This window comes from Cuculus canorus, chromosome 5, assembly GCF_017976375.1.
Source record: "Cuculus canorus isolate bCucCan1 chromosome 5, bCucCan1.pri, whole genome shotgun sequence".
In the NCBI taxonomy this organism is placed as follows: domain Eukaryota; kingdom Metazoa; phylum Chordata; class Aves; order Cuculiformes; family Cuculidae; genus Cuculus; species Cuculus canorus.
In genome coordinates this window covers 11,663,706-11,680,113 of record NC_071405.1, presented here as the reverse complement: position 1 = coordinate 11,680,113, position 16,408 = coordinate 11,663,706, and the positions used below count along the sequence as shown (strand labels likewise).

The 16,408-nt window shown below is 39.5% G+C and overlaps 1 protein-coding gene across 2 annotated transcripts in view; it reads left to right on the top strand.

Annotated features, from left to right (window-relative positions):
* Nucleotides 1-16,408, top strand: part of ANO3 (anoctamin 3) — a 191,336-nt gene that overhangs the window by 56,932 nt on the left and 117,996 nt on the right. The window contains exon 1 of one of the 2 annotated variants that reach the window (XM_054067764.1): nt 6,721-6,921. The exons of the other annotated variant lie outside the window; for it this stretch is intronic. Coding sequence (XP_053923739.1) covers nt 6,876-6,921 — 46 coding nt within the window. The 5' untranslated portion in view covers nt 6,721-6,875. Of the gene's footprint in view, nt 1-6,720; nt 6,922-16,408 lie in introns of those variants that run through there. 2 annotated transcript variants of the gene reach the window in all.

Genomic DNA, 16,408 nt, shown 5'->3' with positions numbered 1-16,408 from the left:
GAACAAATGCCTAAATGATAGCTTGGGTTGTTTTACTGTAAATTCAGACTATACACCTAAGGACTATGTAGATGTCTGGTTTCTAAGAGTATCTACTAGTGTTACTTTCGAGGTTTCTGTGTTGAGAACATGGTACTGAAACCAAGATGTACAGATTTGCAGAATTATGTTTCACAATAGAAATGTAAATTAGATGCTAAATAACTTCACCATTGATAGCAATTTTTTTTTTTCAGTCTATATGATTATTTCCTTCTTGAAAAATTAGGCGGCTAATCAGAAACAGAATTACATTGCAGCAGTTCGGTAGCTGGTACTGCAGAGTTGGATAACAATAGTCTTTCTTCCTGTTTGCTTCAGATAAAATGTGAAACAAGAAAATTGAGATGTATAATAGAAAAGAAAAATATGACTAAACAGATGGTTGCCTACCTGATAAATCTGGATAGGTGTGTATATAGGATGCTGCTATAATAATGCTGGTTTTCCCTCTTCGTCTGTTTTAGACATCAAGTACTTTCTTTACAATCTCTTTGCGTTATTACATAAGGATTTTTTTAGCAAATGAACACTTCACTATCTTTTAATTTCTGTGTAGGTCTGTTCCAAGGACTCCATTGTATATCAAGCACAAGCACGCTGGACTCCTTAGAAACCTCGTTTGGCATTTTGACACAAATATTTTAGAACAAAATTTAGCTTCTTTGCTGAGGGAAATTAAACTTTCCTAAACATATAAACTGTAAGTTTCTTTCTGTTTCTCAAGTTAACTGGATACATTAAGGCCAAAACTGGAAAGGTTAACTCTCTTTAGGGAAATTATTAAGATGCATGCATGAATCTATAAAACACAAGCTTAAAAATAAGCATACAGTTACAGTGAGCTAGAGAATAAAGGCCCAAACACTTCATATCTGTCAGAAAACACAGAAAATTCCATGGATATAAGAACGTTCTATCTAGCCAGGGAGAAAAAGTCTCTTAAATTACCATAGATATGAAATATTAAAATATGGAAATAGTAAGATTTCAAGGGTTAGTGTCTTAGCAACGTAAAATAAAAACTTAACAGAAATGTTCAATTTTTTAATTCATCTACCACGCACTTCAGCATGCTCTGTACTCTGCTTTCTAGACCTTTCCATAGTGACTGACAGCTTTATCAGAGCTAATGAAGGGCCTCCTCATTGTGCTAGTGTCTATGGCAAAATTCCCATTGTTTTCAGTAAGATTAGAACATTTGCAAACAATTTTACTGCAAATATTGAACAAGATGTATTTTGCATTGCAGAGCTTTACATAGTACAGAACTGCCCTCTTTGAAAAAGATGTACTCAACAATTCTGTAAACATTATTTTTTTTACATTATTTAAATGCACTACATAAAAATTGTTAGAAAATCAATAATTTCTAGTCCTGCTGTAAATATTTAGTCCCCTGACTCAGATATCTTTTTAGAATAAGGAATCACCCTGATCCCAAAAATCTTCTTGAAAATTGTTTATAAATGCCTACTTTGTGAGAAACTGTTACATTTGAGAATGAATATTTATTTTTAATGTATATTATACGCAATTTACCATCATCTTGCTGTTCTGAGCTTTGATAAGGTGCACAATCCTTCATTACAGATATGAAAAAATAACATCATTTAAAGCTCGTGTTATTAACAATTTAAACTTTACGTCTACCTCCTGGTTTGAATTAGTCGGGTTTCAACCACCTTGCATTTGGTTTTTGTTACATCCTATTTTGTAACCATTGAAGGTCATCTATTCCACCCTCCTGCTCTGAAGCTTTATCTTTGTCATCTTCAAACTGGGTCAGACTTAGCTTGGTCAAGGCAAATTTTGAAAACCTTCAAGGATATTTGACTACTTTGAGGGTAAGCTGTTCTGACGGTGCATTACTGATACTGTAAGAACTTATTCCTAGTGTTCAATCTGAACCTCGTACGCCGTAATGTGTGGCTGTTGTCTCTAATCAGATCATTTAGCCCTAAAGAGTTTGGTACTGTCATCTTTGTAAGTGACTTCCAACTAGTTGGAGGCTGCTGGAACTCCTTAGTTTATTTTTCAGATTAAATAAACCAGTTTCCTCAGTGTCTCACAGTTTCTATACTGTAGACCCCTGACTAACTTGGGTGGCCCTTTTATGGACCTTCTCCAGTTTTCCAACACCTTTTCTGATCTGAGAGTATGTGAAGTGGGAAAGCTAGATGAAAAACAGCAGGTGCAGCTACAGTCATGCCAAGTAAAGGGGATTAATAACTCTTTGATCTGCTGGCTACATTTCTCCTAAGGTTTGCTTTTTTGTGATGCAAATGCACAGTTGGCTGGTATTCAAGACGGTGTTTCCCATAACCTTCTGGTCCTTCCCATTAGAGCTGCTGCTCAGCCTGAATTCATGTGTAGGGTTTGTCCAGGTGCAGAATTTTGTGCTTGCTGAACCTCAAGAGTTTCTTTTGGAGGAAGTTTAGTTTTCTTTCTGGTCAGTACTTAACAGCTGGCTATAATTAACTTTTGAGATGGCTATTTTTTTTAAGGAAATAACTGGCATGTGCCCATTACCACAGACTAATGAGGTTTTAATTTAAGGTTCTATTTCCTGTGACTTTCTGAAATGCACTATGGAAATACAAAACTTAATTTAAAACATCTCTCTCTTTTATAGCCTGTCATACCAGCAACATAACTTCCTGATAGCCAATTTGGAGACTCAGTCCTCTTCTTGTTATCAGTAAAAAAAATTTACAGATTCCCCAGTAATACAGATATGCATAGAGCTACACAATATGTGTTGAAATGAGACCAAAATAGCAAATCTCACTTTCTAATCTCTCCTAACAAAGACTCCACCTCATGAAAAAGGCATGTCTGTCTACAAGACAGAGTTAATCTTAATGTCAAAACTGAATACCTTAAACGTGAGCAAAAACTCAGTCAGATGTGTGGGTACATCAATCTTAAGCTTTTGAGTCATGATTTTGGTTCTCTTGACTTGAGGAGCTATAATGTTTAAGACTAATTCTGTTTGATCCTGATCTCTTCATTAAGTTTAGAATTATGGTCTATTTTAGAAAAGGTTTATAAAATATTACAGAGAGATAATGTGAGACTTAGATTAACGTAACTAATTATTTCAAAAAATATGCATTAGATGGTGAGCGTGAAGGTAGATTTTTATTTTAATAAGTTTCAGAGTCTGTGTAACTTGTGCATATGAAGCTTAAGAATGTACGCATTTCCTACCATCTTAGCCATCAATTCATAATTGCTCTGATGTCTACGCTACAAAAATACTCTTAATCGACCAATCTCTCCCTATTTACCAAAGAAATATCTTTCCAGATTCTCATATCATCATATTTCACAATTATGAAACTTAGTTGATAGTGTGAAGGATTTAATTTAAAATACCTTTGTAGAGATATTTTTTCTTCTCTTTGCAGACCTTACCCCCAGCTGTTGTAACTGCAGTTTCATGCATATGTGCTATCCACTGCTAAAAATAGAGCTTTATTATCAAGAAACAAGTAGAAAAACAACTCATTTCTGTTCCCAGAATTTAATTCTTCTCTGGATTTCTGAGCACTATCTTAGCCTGGCTTTCTCTCCCCATGATTCTGTGCACTAACAAAGTACGACGAATCTGTTTGAATTCAGGAGTTCTGTAACTTTCCAAGGAGGACTGTGGACCAGAAATTTGATGAGTGGTGCTGAGTGCTAGGCAGCTGACAGTCTCTCCTCCAAAAGTGTGTGGGATAACATCTTTAGGTTGCAATTTTACTTATCAGCACGTTTTCTTCCCCTTTGCATTTTGTAGATTATTATCACAGCGTAGCAGATAATGGTCCTCTTCTGTTTTCCTCTGGTAAGAAAGGAAGCATAATGTATGCAGCTCTTCTACTTCAATTCTAAGTCAAAGGTGTCAACCAAGGTCTCTCAGGGAAATAGCTCTGCCCTAGAACAAGGTTTAGACCATTACAGTGAAACAACTACACTTGCTGTTTGCAGACTACATATGGTTATTAACTACTAAGTTTATATTATTCCCCCCCTCCCCCCCGTGTAACTCTCAGCTGCTAGTTATTTATTTATTTTTAATCCTACTAATCCATTCTAAAGCCTACCTTAAAGCTTGAAAATAAGCAACAAGGTCTTGATTCTACCTCTTCTTTCGGCTTGCTCCTGATTTTCCAGCATTTGTTGATTAACAAGAGACAGCCTGGCTCTTCTCCACTTGCCTTATTCCGCCATGCAATATCTCTAGTGCTGTTTCTCAGCAGGAAAGAGCTATTCCCAGCAGCTTTCCTGAAATTACAGGAGTGCAGAGGAACGCCTCATCTGTTAGCCTTCAGTGTGCAGAAAGACACCAGAGACTGACAAATGAGTAGGATAATGTCTTCACAGCATCATAGCTTTTGCTTCTTTTCCTAAACTAACTGACAACAAACCTGCAAATGTTCCAAACGAAAACAAAATTTGGTCAGCTACCCTGAGGAGGAAAGTAAGTTTTTTTCCCCCTTATTATGCTAACAGTTGGATGTATCAGTTATGCTGTACTGAAGAGTCATGTCTGGCATAATCTGGAAAAAAACTGCTGGAGAATATCTCCTCAGTTAGGATGCTGGGGTTTTTTCTGTTTACCTGTAAGAACCCTTCTATGGATGTATTGGTTTATATATGACTGTTTAGTCTGTTTGCATAGTGGAAAAACATCCTCATACTAACTAAACTGAAATGGACAAGGTAGTACAGCTCTGTAGTACAGACTATTGTGTAGTAAGAGGTGGCAATCATGTAATTTTTTAATCAGATGGTGTACTGCAAGCCCCAGTCAACTACCGGAAAGTTCTAGCTCAGCTTTACTATTAGAGGAAATCTCCAGTACATGTTCTAGCACACAAATGGAACCACAGACATTGAAGGAATGATGCAGATTTTGTCATTATCTGCAGAGGTTGCAATAGATTATTTGATTGACTTCTATGAGTAAATACAGTGTGTATCCCTAACTCGAGAAGGGGAGCTAGATACTCTAGACTGAGGCTGGAATAATGGACTGACTGAATGTGGGAAGATTGGAGAGACTGTGGTGGTAGAAAAATTTAAACCAGAACATTTGACAGGAGTTGAAAAATACTTTGTGAAACGTACTCAGAATCTAAAGGGAATAACATGTGGAGGGAGACAGGGAAAGAAATTAAAGTCTTGTAAATTTGAATCTTTTATCATCTGGAATGAGTCTCTTGGCATACACTGTGGAGAAAAAGGAAATCATAACACAAATAGCATAGAAATGGGCTACATCAGGCCTTGAATGTTCCATTCAGTGTCTTTTTGTAAAAAGCCATCTCCAGTAAGATCGAGACCGTACATTTGATAGCATATCCGAAAAGAGGCTGGTGATAAGGGAGGCTGATGATGCATCAGTGGGATGGAAGGGCTGAAATACAAACTTAACTCATGACACACAGGTGTAAATGCATCACTACTTTCATAGAATCATAGAATTGCTAGGTTGGAAGGGACCCACTGGGTCATCGAGTCCAACCATTCCTAACAATCCCTAAACCACGCCCCTCAGCACCTCATCCACCCGTCCCTTAAAACCTCCAGGGAAGGTGGCTCAACCACCTCCCTGAGCAGCCTCTGCCAGTGCCCAATGACCCTTTCCATTAAATTTTTTTTCCTGATGTCCAGCCTGAACCTCCCCTGACGGAGCTTCAGGCCATTCCCTCTTGTCCTGTCCCCCGTCACTTGGGAGAAGAGCCCAGCTTCCTCCTCTCCACAACCTCCTTTCAAGTAGTTGTAGAGAGCAATAAGGTCTCCCCTCAGCCTCCTCTTCGCAAGGCTAAACAACCCCAGCTCTCTCAGCCACTCCTCATAAGACTTGTTCTCCAAGTCTCTTTACTTGCTGTCTTTACTTTGTAAAGGAAGTGCCATTTATACTTCACCAGTAACACCTGATGTCCTTTAACAAGCACCAAGGATGACAGGGAGGCAGTAGGGAGGACAAAAGCAGTCCCCTGGTGGACTTCTGGGTGATGCCCCATCCCTGGAGATGTAAAATAACTATACTTCTAAGATAAAATTGAAGCTGCAGAAGAAAGTCTTGGTATTCCAAATAATGATGTATGGAGTCTTAAGAAAATATCTCTGAATACAAAGCTTTAATTACTAAGAAAAAGAAATTGATGGAACGATGTGGATCCGTTAGAGAGCATTCAGGGAAGATGATCAGAGGGCTGGAGCGCCCCCCGTATGAGGACAGGCTGAGAGTTGGGCTTGTTTAGCCTGGAGAAAGCTCAGAGGAGATCTTACAGCAGCCTTCAGTACTTAAAGGAGGCTACAGGAAAGCTGGGGAGGGGCTCTTTATTAGGGAGTGCAGTGATGGAATGAGTAACAGCTATAAACTGAAAGAGGGGAGATTTACATTAGATATTAGGAAGAATTTATTTCCTGTGAGGGTGCTGAGGCATTGGAACAGGTTTCCCAGAGAAGTCCTGGCTGCCCCATCCCTGGAGGTGTTCGGGGCCAGGTTGGATGGGGCCTTGGGCAGCCTGAGCCAGTGGGAGGTGTCCCTGCCCATGGCAGGGGGGTTGGACTTGGATGGGCTTTAAGGTCCCTTTCCACCCAAACCATTCTAGGATTCGGTGCCGGGGTTTTCGCCCCGCTCCGCGGTCCCACCGAGGCTGCCCAGCGCTGCCTCGCACTCCCGCGGGGGTGGGGAAGCCCCGAGCCCGCCCCTCGCCCTCCCGCGCCGCCATTCCCGCGCTGGGCCGGTCCCTCCTCCCGTTACCGGAGCGACCGCGCCGGGGGCTGCGGACCCGCCTGCGCCGCTGCCGCCCCGGCCCCGGCCCGCCGCCGACATGGTCCATCACTCGGGCTCCATCCAGTCCTTCAAGCAGCAGAAAGGTCGGTAGGAACACCTCGCTCGGAGAGGGAGGGGATGCTCGGGTCCCCGCGGCGGTTCCCGGTGCCGCCGGGTGCATCCTGTGTGCGAGCCGACACGCATTCCCGCGTGTGCCCGCAGGCTGGCAGCGCGCCCCGGGGCGCTTGGGGCTTCGGGGGACCGGGTTTCAAGTGCTGAGGTTGCAGAGAACGGGGAGGGACATCGTGGGGCGAGTTTCCCTCCCACGCTGCAGAACGAGCCCCGGTTTGGTCCACCGCACCGCATCCCGTCCGCTCGCATCCCATCCCGTCGCCTCGCACCCCTTGCATCCCCCCGCATCGCATCCCGTCCCATCCCATCCCCTCGCATCCCATCGCATCCCGTCCCCTCGCATCCCTCCCATCCCATGCATCCCTGTCCCGGTGTCCTCCAGCCTCTCCCTTGGCAGTAAAGTTTTTCTCCCGCAAAAGCGGTGTCGGTGGGTCGTGTCGAGTGGTTGTGCAGGTGATGGGACTGATGCGGACAGGTCTTTCCCCTCCTGGAGTTTGGTGCCGGTGTTCCTGGTGTTGGTCTGCATACCGGGTTGTTATCCCAATGAATCACAACACAGGAATTGTGCGAGGGTTTTGACGTTACCAGTGCGGTTACTTTTTCAGTTCAGTCCTTGCATCTGGTTGTTTGTGTGTTGGGGTTTCTAACTGCAAAACAAAAGCTTTTGCTGGTCAACAAACACAAAGGTAAATTCGCAGTTGTGATTACAAACGCTATAAAACCTTTATTGTGTTTGTGATAGGAAAGGATAATTTCACAATGAACTTTGTTTTTTTTTTCCTTGATCCTGGAGTGATATTTTTACTGTGGTTTTTTTCCTCTCCAATTCTACTTTGACAGTTAAGATGTAACCAAGATTTCTTTCATTATGAGCATCCTAAGATAAAACTAAGATTTCTTTCATTATGAGCATCCTAAGATAAAACTAAGATTTCTTTCATTATGAGCATCCTATGATGAAACCAAGATATCTTTCATTATCAGCATCCCTTTGCATTCTTCCTGTTATTGTAGTTGTTAACAAACTCTTTTTTTTTTTCTTAGACTACAGTATGCCATAAATTATGATTTAATAGGGTATGCTTCATACATAAATCATGGGTTCACTTATTGGATTTTGCCTCATTCAGGTTCTTCTCTTTGAATGGTTTGTGGAAAATAAATAATTCAAAGCACTTATTCCATTCTCGTAATTCCATAATAAATTTAGCTCCTTGCTCTAGAAGTTTTGCATTTAATGCCTGTCTTGTGTGCAGTAATGAGTGGTGCTGTTACAAACTGTAAAAGATCTAGTTTGGTTAGGTTCAAAGTTAATGAATTAGTCTAATTTTTTTTTCTTCCTAATGTCATAATGCGTTTATAAGAGCATCACATGACTTGAAGCCACAGTGTTAATCCTTGTTTTTCATAAGAAAGCCTTTATTATATTTCAGCAGTGATAACGAAGCTCCAGAGTCCCTGTCAAGGCCCTTCAAGAGCTCTTCAGCTGTTGCATAGTAATATTTAAAAAGACCCACCCAATCTAGCTTCGTATGTTCAAGTTCAGAGCTGACATTTGGTTGCTACAAACCAAGCTATATCACATGATTTCAGATGTTGTATGTTTGCGGTGATCGTAAAACTTCATGATAACCTGGTGCTTTTTACCAGTTACTTATTGAGAAGTTGGTTCTCTCCTCCTTATTTCTGAAGAAAATTCTTATTAAGGTTCCTTGCTCCATCTTAAGGCTTTGGAAAAGAGAGAGGATGCTGTAATGAGGTGGTGGAGCCTGTACAGCATTGACTTGTATGTGTATGGCTCTTCTGAACATCTCATATGTGGTGTTATGAATTAGTTCAGTCTCTGTTTTTCTCATCTTACAGCTTTTAGGGATAGGGGAGAACACCGTGAAGTCTTGGGCAAAAGGCTACAGAAAAACTAAGCTCGTCATCTAGAGCACAAAATCTAATCATGAAGCATTTAAAAGACCTGTGAATCTGGTACTCTGAAGTTCATAGGCACTGATCTCTTGGCAGCAGAGAGCATCATGTAATTTAGTTTATTTTTTTTCAAATTGGTTATTTTATATCATCCTCCTACTTAAATTCAAGAGTTACTGTCATTTCTAGCTTACCATAGCTGAGATTTTGACTGAATGCTTTGTTTGTTTGTTCGCTAGCTGCTCACAAAACAGTGCCCTAAATTCCCTTTTTCACGACATCGGTGGTAATCCTCATGAAATGGCCAACTGCCCATCGCAGCTGTGCCTCGTATGCTTCACTTGCATTAAGACCAAGCTTCATTTCTTTGGGGGGATTGAAAGGGCATTATTTTTATGTGGATTCTCAATGATATAGGAAAAATATAAATCAACAGAGATAATAGTTCCTGAAAAGAAAAAAAAAAGTCATTTTAACCATTATAGAAACGGAGCCTGTACCTATTGCCAGGTAACATAATAGCCAAACTCACTTGCTGAACGGAGGTAACTTTTAAGATTGGAGATGGGATGAGTTAGAGAGCATTTGTCTTCTCGCCCACTTCGAGCACTTTCTTCTAGCTGAGAAGACAAGTAGTAATTTTGGTACCAAAGGTGTCTTCTTAAGGCTTTAAAGAATAGGACCAAGTTCTCCTGCCTCTTGGGTGTCTGGAAATCTAGAGAAGGAGTGAAAAAGAGAAAAAAAAATGCATTTATATCGTGAGGAATTGTATCTGGTTATAGTTTGGGTTTTGATTTTTTTTTTCTTTCCTTTTTTCCTTCTTGACAGAGTGAGGAGGTGTTCACAGTGGGAGGCTGCCATTAAAATGTGCCACCATGGTTTTGTCTTGCTCTTTGTTCTGATTGTGTATGCAGAGTGAAACCCTCAGCTTTTTAAAAGCTGCAGTAGAGCACAACATAGCATTATAAAAGGACATGGAAACTTTTGAAAAACAGAATGTCATTCTTCACACCCACAATTTTTGTTCTTCTGCTTGTATGTGAAGGTATGCCTGTCAAAAAGAGCAATGTCCTAGAGGTAGACTAATCTGTGTCTCTGCACAGTAGTGCATTAGATCTGTTGAGCCATCTGTATAGTATTTTGTGTCTATTTTTACTCTTTGTTGTGGCAGAAACTGCTTTTTCTGAAATTACTCACCTCAATAATATTCTTGAAGACATGAATTTTACTATAAGATATGTATCTTTTATACTTTTTACCCATTAAAAAGGTGGTGCAACCTACAGCCTCTGAAGAATTATGTTAGAGGAAAAAGGAAGAAATGTTTCCTGTTAGTTTTTTCCCAACTATCCCTTAAGGAAATAAACATCTAAATCATCCAACATTAATATATGGCTTTGCATAAAACTGCTAAGTAATATATAGTTATTCAGGAAGGCGGAATAATGAGATGGTGTTGATGAGGACAAAGATCATCTCCATAGACAATTTGTAGCTTAATAAATAATTCCAGTGAAAGGCAGATTATAGGATTTGGTAGGTGGTCTCAATCGCAATTTACTTCTATGTTCTGCATTTAAAAGGTGGCTATTATAGAGTAGCCTTAGAGTAGATCTTGTTTTCTGTAATGGCTACAGGACTGAGTGCAAAGCAATTGCTTGCTTTATTAAGGAGCTCTACTGAAAGAATTATGTCCTTCAGAAGGAAAGGCAACCTAATTTACAAGAAGTTCTTTTAACAGATCCTTGATGGTGAGTGGGTTTGAATGTCTCTGCCTTGACAGAAGGTAAAACCTGCGTTTAGGTGCAAGTCAAGGCAATTACGATGCTTAAAATTTTAAATATCTAGGAGTTTGGTCGGGGTACGGACTGCAATTTTCTGCAGTACTCTGCTGAGTGCTTTTATTGACTATCATTGTTCTTTTTAATGCTCCTATCAAAGCTTTATAACAAACGGGTTCAAGGCTGGGGGGGGGGAAGTTGTGTTTAGCATTGTATATGAGTTGTAGGAACTTGGGCTGCAGATTAAAATCCAGTGGCTAACTTGGGGTGCTTCTGATGCTTCCTGTATAAGTTGCGTAACAGGAGAGGAAGGGGTTCAGCGTCTTCAGTATAGGTTTTGTCTTCACCGAGAGTGTTGAGTTAGCTTCTCAGGGGATTTGTCCTGAAAGTGCCTGACCTCGGAACAAATCAAGTGTTTCCATAAAAGACATAAAAGATCTGAACTTCTGATCAGTGCCAAATACTTTGTTTAATTTTATATATGAGCCACCTAAAGTTGTCGTGTGGTTTAGATGGATAAAGATGGGTTGAGAATCTCTAAAAATTTTACAGTCATTCTTCATTCATGGGGGCACTTGTTACTTCATTAACTGGTCTTGTTAGATCACTTTGTGCTCTTTAGCGGAACCTTGCCATTGTGGAGCAGAGCTTTTTTGTTCTTGTTGTTTTACTCTAATTGTAAGATCTTTATTAAACAACTTGTGAAGTTATTTTGCATTTAACTTGTGAATTTAAATGAGGGTTCCTAAAGATCAGATTTTTTTATGTTGCTCCAGAGTATTCAGTATTCAGAAACTTGGACTTTTAATTAAGGTTCTCATGGAGAATTCTCCAAGGATGTTTAATACTTCTGTGGTGCCAGTGGACCTACTAAGCTTAATAATCCGAAGAAGCTGCTGAAATTACTAGAAGTTGCAATTCTGTCATACAAAAATTTATGAGAGATTGTGACTCTCTACTGTTCTCCAGAGCCAAAAGGCCAGGTGCCATGTCAGCACGAGTAAAGGAATTTTTAGGGCTCAGCACTTTCTTTTGCATTCCAAGGAATACTAACATATACAGAAAATGTCAAAGCTATCCTCATCTTGACTCTGAAAGCTAAAAGCAACCCAGCTATTAATACACTCCCTTAAAATGATACCATATTCGAATAGTGCCATTTATAATGCTCTCCCAGGGCACTGAAAAGCAAGGCCCAAATTTTAATAAGATTTATCTGGCTGTATTTGTTCTTATTTTCGTTGCCTGGTGCAGCTGTACAACTTAAGATGTATTTCGGATTTGTAATCAGACACCTTAGAAGGGCCCATAATACTGCTTTTTCATTCCAGATGCCATTGTTGTGGGTTGAAACTTCAATAAAATATAAAGCTTCATTGAAAATAATCATTGAAAATGCCATATTAAATCTTATGTTATGCCAGTGCATGAGTGATGTAGAAATAAGTTCAATGTTGTTTTTACATTCTTTTAACTGGATGAATATTTCAAATGAGAAAACTAAGGAAATGAGAAGTTTTTGGTTTATTGCATAACTCTGCTCTCTGACTACAGGCGACGATGCTGTGGTAAGATGTCTGGGCATTAACTTCCCACGTTCTGGTTTAACATAGCTGGATATAGTATTATCTGTGGGAAAACCTTGCATCTATTCCAAAGCTTTTCAAAACTTCTTTAGCAAGGACTGGTTAAAATAGGCAACCCACACCAACTCTGATTTTCTTTAGAACTCTCATTTTACCATTTATATTTCATTGAGTATCACCACAAAATTGCAAGTTGCAGTTCTGCCTTTGTAGTTTGATTGGTTTGTTCTGCTTTCTGTCATTTTTGAAATCTGCTAAGTGGGGGCGATAAATGAAAGAATTTAGATCGCACAAATTCTTTTGAATATTTGTAATAGTAGTTTCAATATACCACATTTTGTTGAAAGGTTTTGCAACATAATTAGCAGTAGTCAACATATTTTATGAGTAGAGGTATTTTAGAGCTCTAACAACCACGAGAAATTGAAACATCATCTTAAATAACGGTACCAGGAGCCCTGTGTTCCAAGCTGTGCAGCCAGCTACATAGCAACTGGAAAAGTGAGGAAAAAAATAGCCATTAGTATTTTAGGCGTACTGTAATAGCAGAAATTAACTATGCTTAATTTGCAAGCTTGCTGAGCAAGATGAAGATCTCTTGTTTTCTGCTTGGGCTTGACTAATCTGGAGAGCGTTGTCTTCAGTTGGACGTGCAATGAGGTTTTCAGAAAGCATCATATATGGGGTTACCTGGGTTACCAATCTTAAATTCCCTTTACCCAGCTCATTTTAGAATTAGTTCAGTTGTACATATCCTAAACTATACATCCTGGTAGGTTATTTATTGGAGACAAGTAACTCACAACTAAGCTCCAGTGTGCAGCAATATGTTTTAACAACTTTGAGCCTCAATGAATGCAAATTTGTCACTGTTTTCTGAGAGTGAGATTCTAAGTCTGCCTCAATTTGGGTTATCATCTGGCTTGTGAGGGCTTGAAGCCAGTGCAATTCCTTAAGTGAGGAATTGTTCATTTGTCTGACTGGTGAGGTCACAGTTTCATTCATAATCCATGTGACTATTTTAAATGGGATTTTGAACAAGCAGATACCTTAGCTATCTTTTTGTATCATTTCCAATATGCACACATACCGCAGGAAAATAATAACATTTCTGATGTAACTATTTGATCTGTGTAAAGGTGGGTTCTCTGGAGAAGAAAAATAACTTTGAAGATTAGATTCCATCTCTGCAATTCAGGGAAAGGAAGTGCAGTTTCAAGGCCATCTCGTGTGAAGAGCACCTGCAGAAATCCTTTTTGAACTGCTGAACACCACTGTTCCTATAGGTTTTGTTTGTTTATTTAGTAACAACGTAGGACAAGAAGACACATGATTTTTGTAGCTTCTTGGCTCTGATTCTTACTGGATTTCTGTGTAGTGCTGGTAGCTCAAGAAGGATACACAAACAAAGGAAACTAGAGCTCTCTCAAATCTGCAATGAAAAATTCATAAGTACATCACAGTTACTGAAGAGCTGTAGCAAGTCACGTATGCTCCAGATATAACTACTGTGATGATGGCAAGCTTTGGCTTTAAAAAATGTTTGGAATGTTGTATTCTGTTTAGTGCTGTTCTGATTCAGTAGAATTACTCCTGCTTAAAAAAATTATTACTCCTCACTGTTTGTTTGCATAGTGACCGCGCCAATATTATGCCTTTCTAAGCCAGAAAGTCTTTATGTAATATTTGTGTTCTGTTGTCTTTGTGCTTCATGAAACTCGTGGAGTTAGTACTTTTAACAAATTAATTTTCCCAGAACACTAATTTTATTTTTCTTTTTTGGGGGGGAGGAGAGAGGTCCCTTTTTATCTTTGGGCTGTGTTGCAGCAGTCCTTTAGCTTCCTTTTCTGCCTGGTTGTTCGAAAAGTAACTTAGTACAGGAAAAGAGGAACAAAGGAGCAAGGAGGACTAAACAGTCAAAATGCCAGGAGAAGCAGATAATGCTAAGTATTTCTGAAATTGATGAATGAGTTAAGAGATTATATGGAGGAATTTTTGCAGCACAGAAGAGTAAGTAAAAGTGAGTATAGAAAGGTGAGCAATGATGCAGAGGTGGTAGGTGGGTATATAGGTGGGTATATAGTGATATATACAGATAATACAATACCAGGTAGTGAAAGCAGACTGAACATACTGCACAATCTCTGTGTGCAAGCAGTGCTCCTAAGCTGGTTATGCTGAAGTAGGACTGTACGCCGGGGATTTGCAGATATCAACAGAAGCCTCTTCACATAGAACCACGTCAGCAGCACCAGCTTCAGCACCGAGTATTGATTTCAAAGTCACTTGCAAAAAGAAAGAGGACATAGTAGCTTACAGTGGCAGATGGCATTCAGATTTCAAAGAAGGTGATACTCTGTGTGTGTGAAAAATAATGTATGTAGAGCCAAACACTTCAGAGAAACAGGTACCACCTGAATGCAAACTCTGTATGCCTGAATGGTCTGCAGAGGCTGGATCTCTCAGCTGAGGGAAAAACACAAGGTCTATGCACTACCGTTCACTCTCACATAAAATGTTTCTGATTGTACTGGCGTCAAGCCTAAAACTGAATTTTGAATAATCTCAGTGGAGGGACCTAGAGACATAAACTCCTGTTGTGCGGTGATCTGAAACTTTTTTTGTTACATTTAAAGATAGCTATATGTATTTTTATTATTATATATATTAAATATTTACTTTTGATATATATTAAGCATTCAGTAAACATTTGTACATCTCTGAAGGGTGATCCTTTGCAGTGGAAGGTTGTAATTTCAAAGCCATTTAAGTGAAATTCCGCCGAACACTGTCATACCTGAGCAGCGTTGAATCACTTGCAATCAGATATTTTTTTTAAGATTTTCAGAGATGTAGGCAAGTACTCTGTCTATTCTGTCAGGGTTTTTAATAGCACTTGGGTATCAAACAATGCATTAATTGTTACAAGTTATGCAGGTAATGCTGTTTGCAAGGTGTTGAAATTCAGTGCACCCCATATTTTAAAAAACTGACCTAAATATCGAAAACTTTTTTTTTTAACGAGTCTGTGTTCACAGGAAAATTCAATTTTTCTTTAAAATCTGAATTTAGACCTGAATAGGTATTCCTGATTTCATCTCTTATAGAGGCATTTGTTGTGAAGTAGTTAGAGCTACACCCAGAGGAAGCCCAGACTTGGGCAAGCTGCAACTTCATCGTAAGTAAGTTGTGTATTGCGTGTCCCGAGTGTAATGGGTAGGTGGTGTCTATATATCATTGAAGTAATTGCAAACTAAATAAGATATAAAAACCATGGGTCTCTAGCACTAACTCTCTGCAGCATGTCATAGACTGAAGGGACATAGTCCCTTGCCTGCGGGTATGGGACGCATCGTGTGATGCAGGGGGTGAGCATTTGAGGACTGTACAAGACTTGTTAGGGGAAGAACCAAGTTAGGGAAATGGGAATTAACATGCTATGGGATCAACGTTTTACAATTGCTACAAAACCTTCTCCTAATATGGCAAAGCAAAGATTTTTCAGATAAAATGTTTTGCACTGCAGTTTGCTCATAGTACAATACTACCGCAGGTGCTGTTATCTGTTCAGCAACCACCGATGCATTGTTCTCGTTATTGTGAAGTGCCTGGGCATATAGGGTTCCATGAAAAAGGAGGAAAGGGATTTTCAGAAGCACAAATAGTTGCTAGGAATAAATGAATAATGCACGGGAGCTTAACCATGCTGTTTATAATCCACACTTTTTGGAAATGCAGGACTTTGAAGTTGCTGCTTTAGAAATCCAGCATCTAAATAAAATGGAAAAACAGTAAGAAAATAGCCTGTCGTCAGGAAGCACTTGTTATTGTTGTCCTTCCTGAACTGTTTTTTGACTCATAGGTATTTCATGATGATTGATTTGGTAATTGTCTGGACCATACATAAGCATAAGTAAAGCCTTGCCATACAGATTTTATGAATGTAGACTGCACAGAAGCCCCACATATTCAGTGTTAACAATGGGATTACAATGGATGAACCTGAGATTTTGATTGGGTTTGCTTTTCTGAGGCTTAGCTATGAGTAAGAAATGATGCATCCTGTATCTCATTATCAAATGTTAAGTAGTGCATAAAGAGGAATTAAAAAGATTATATTATTCGTGCTCTAAAATGATAACAGGCTAAATGGCTGAGAAAGCCACTTCAAA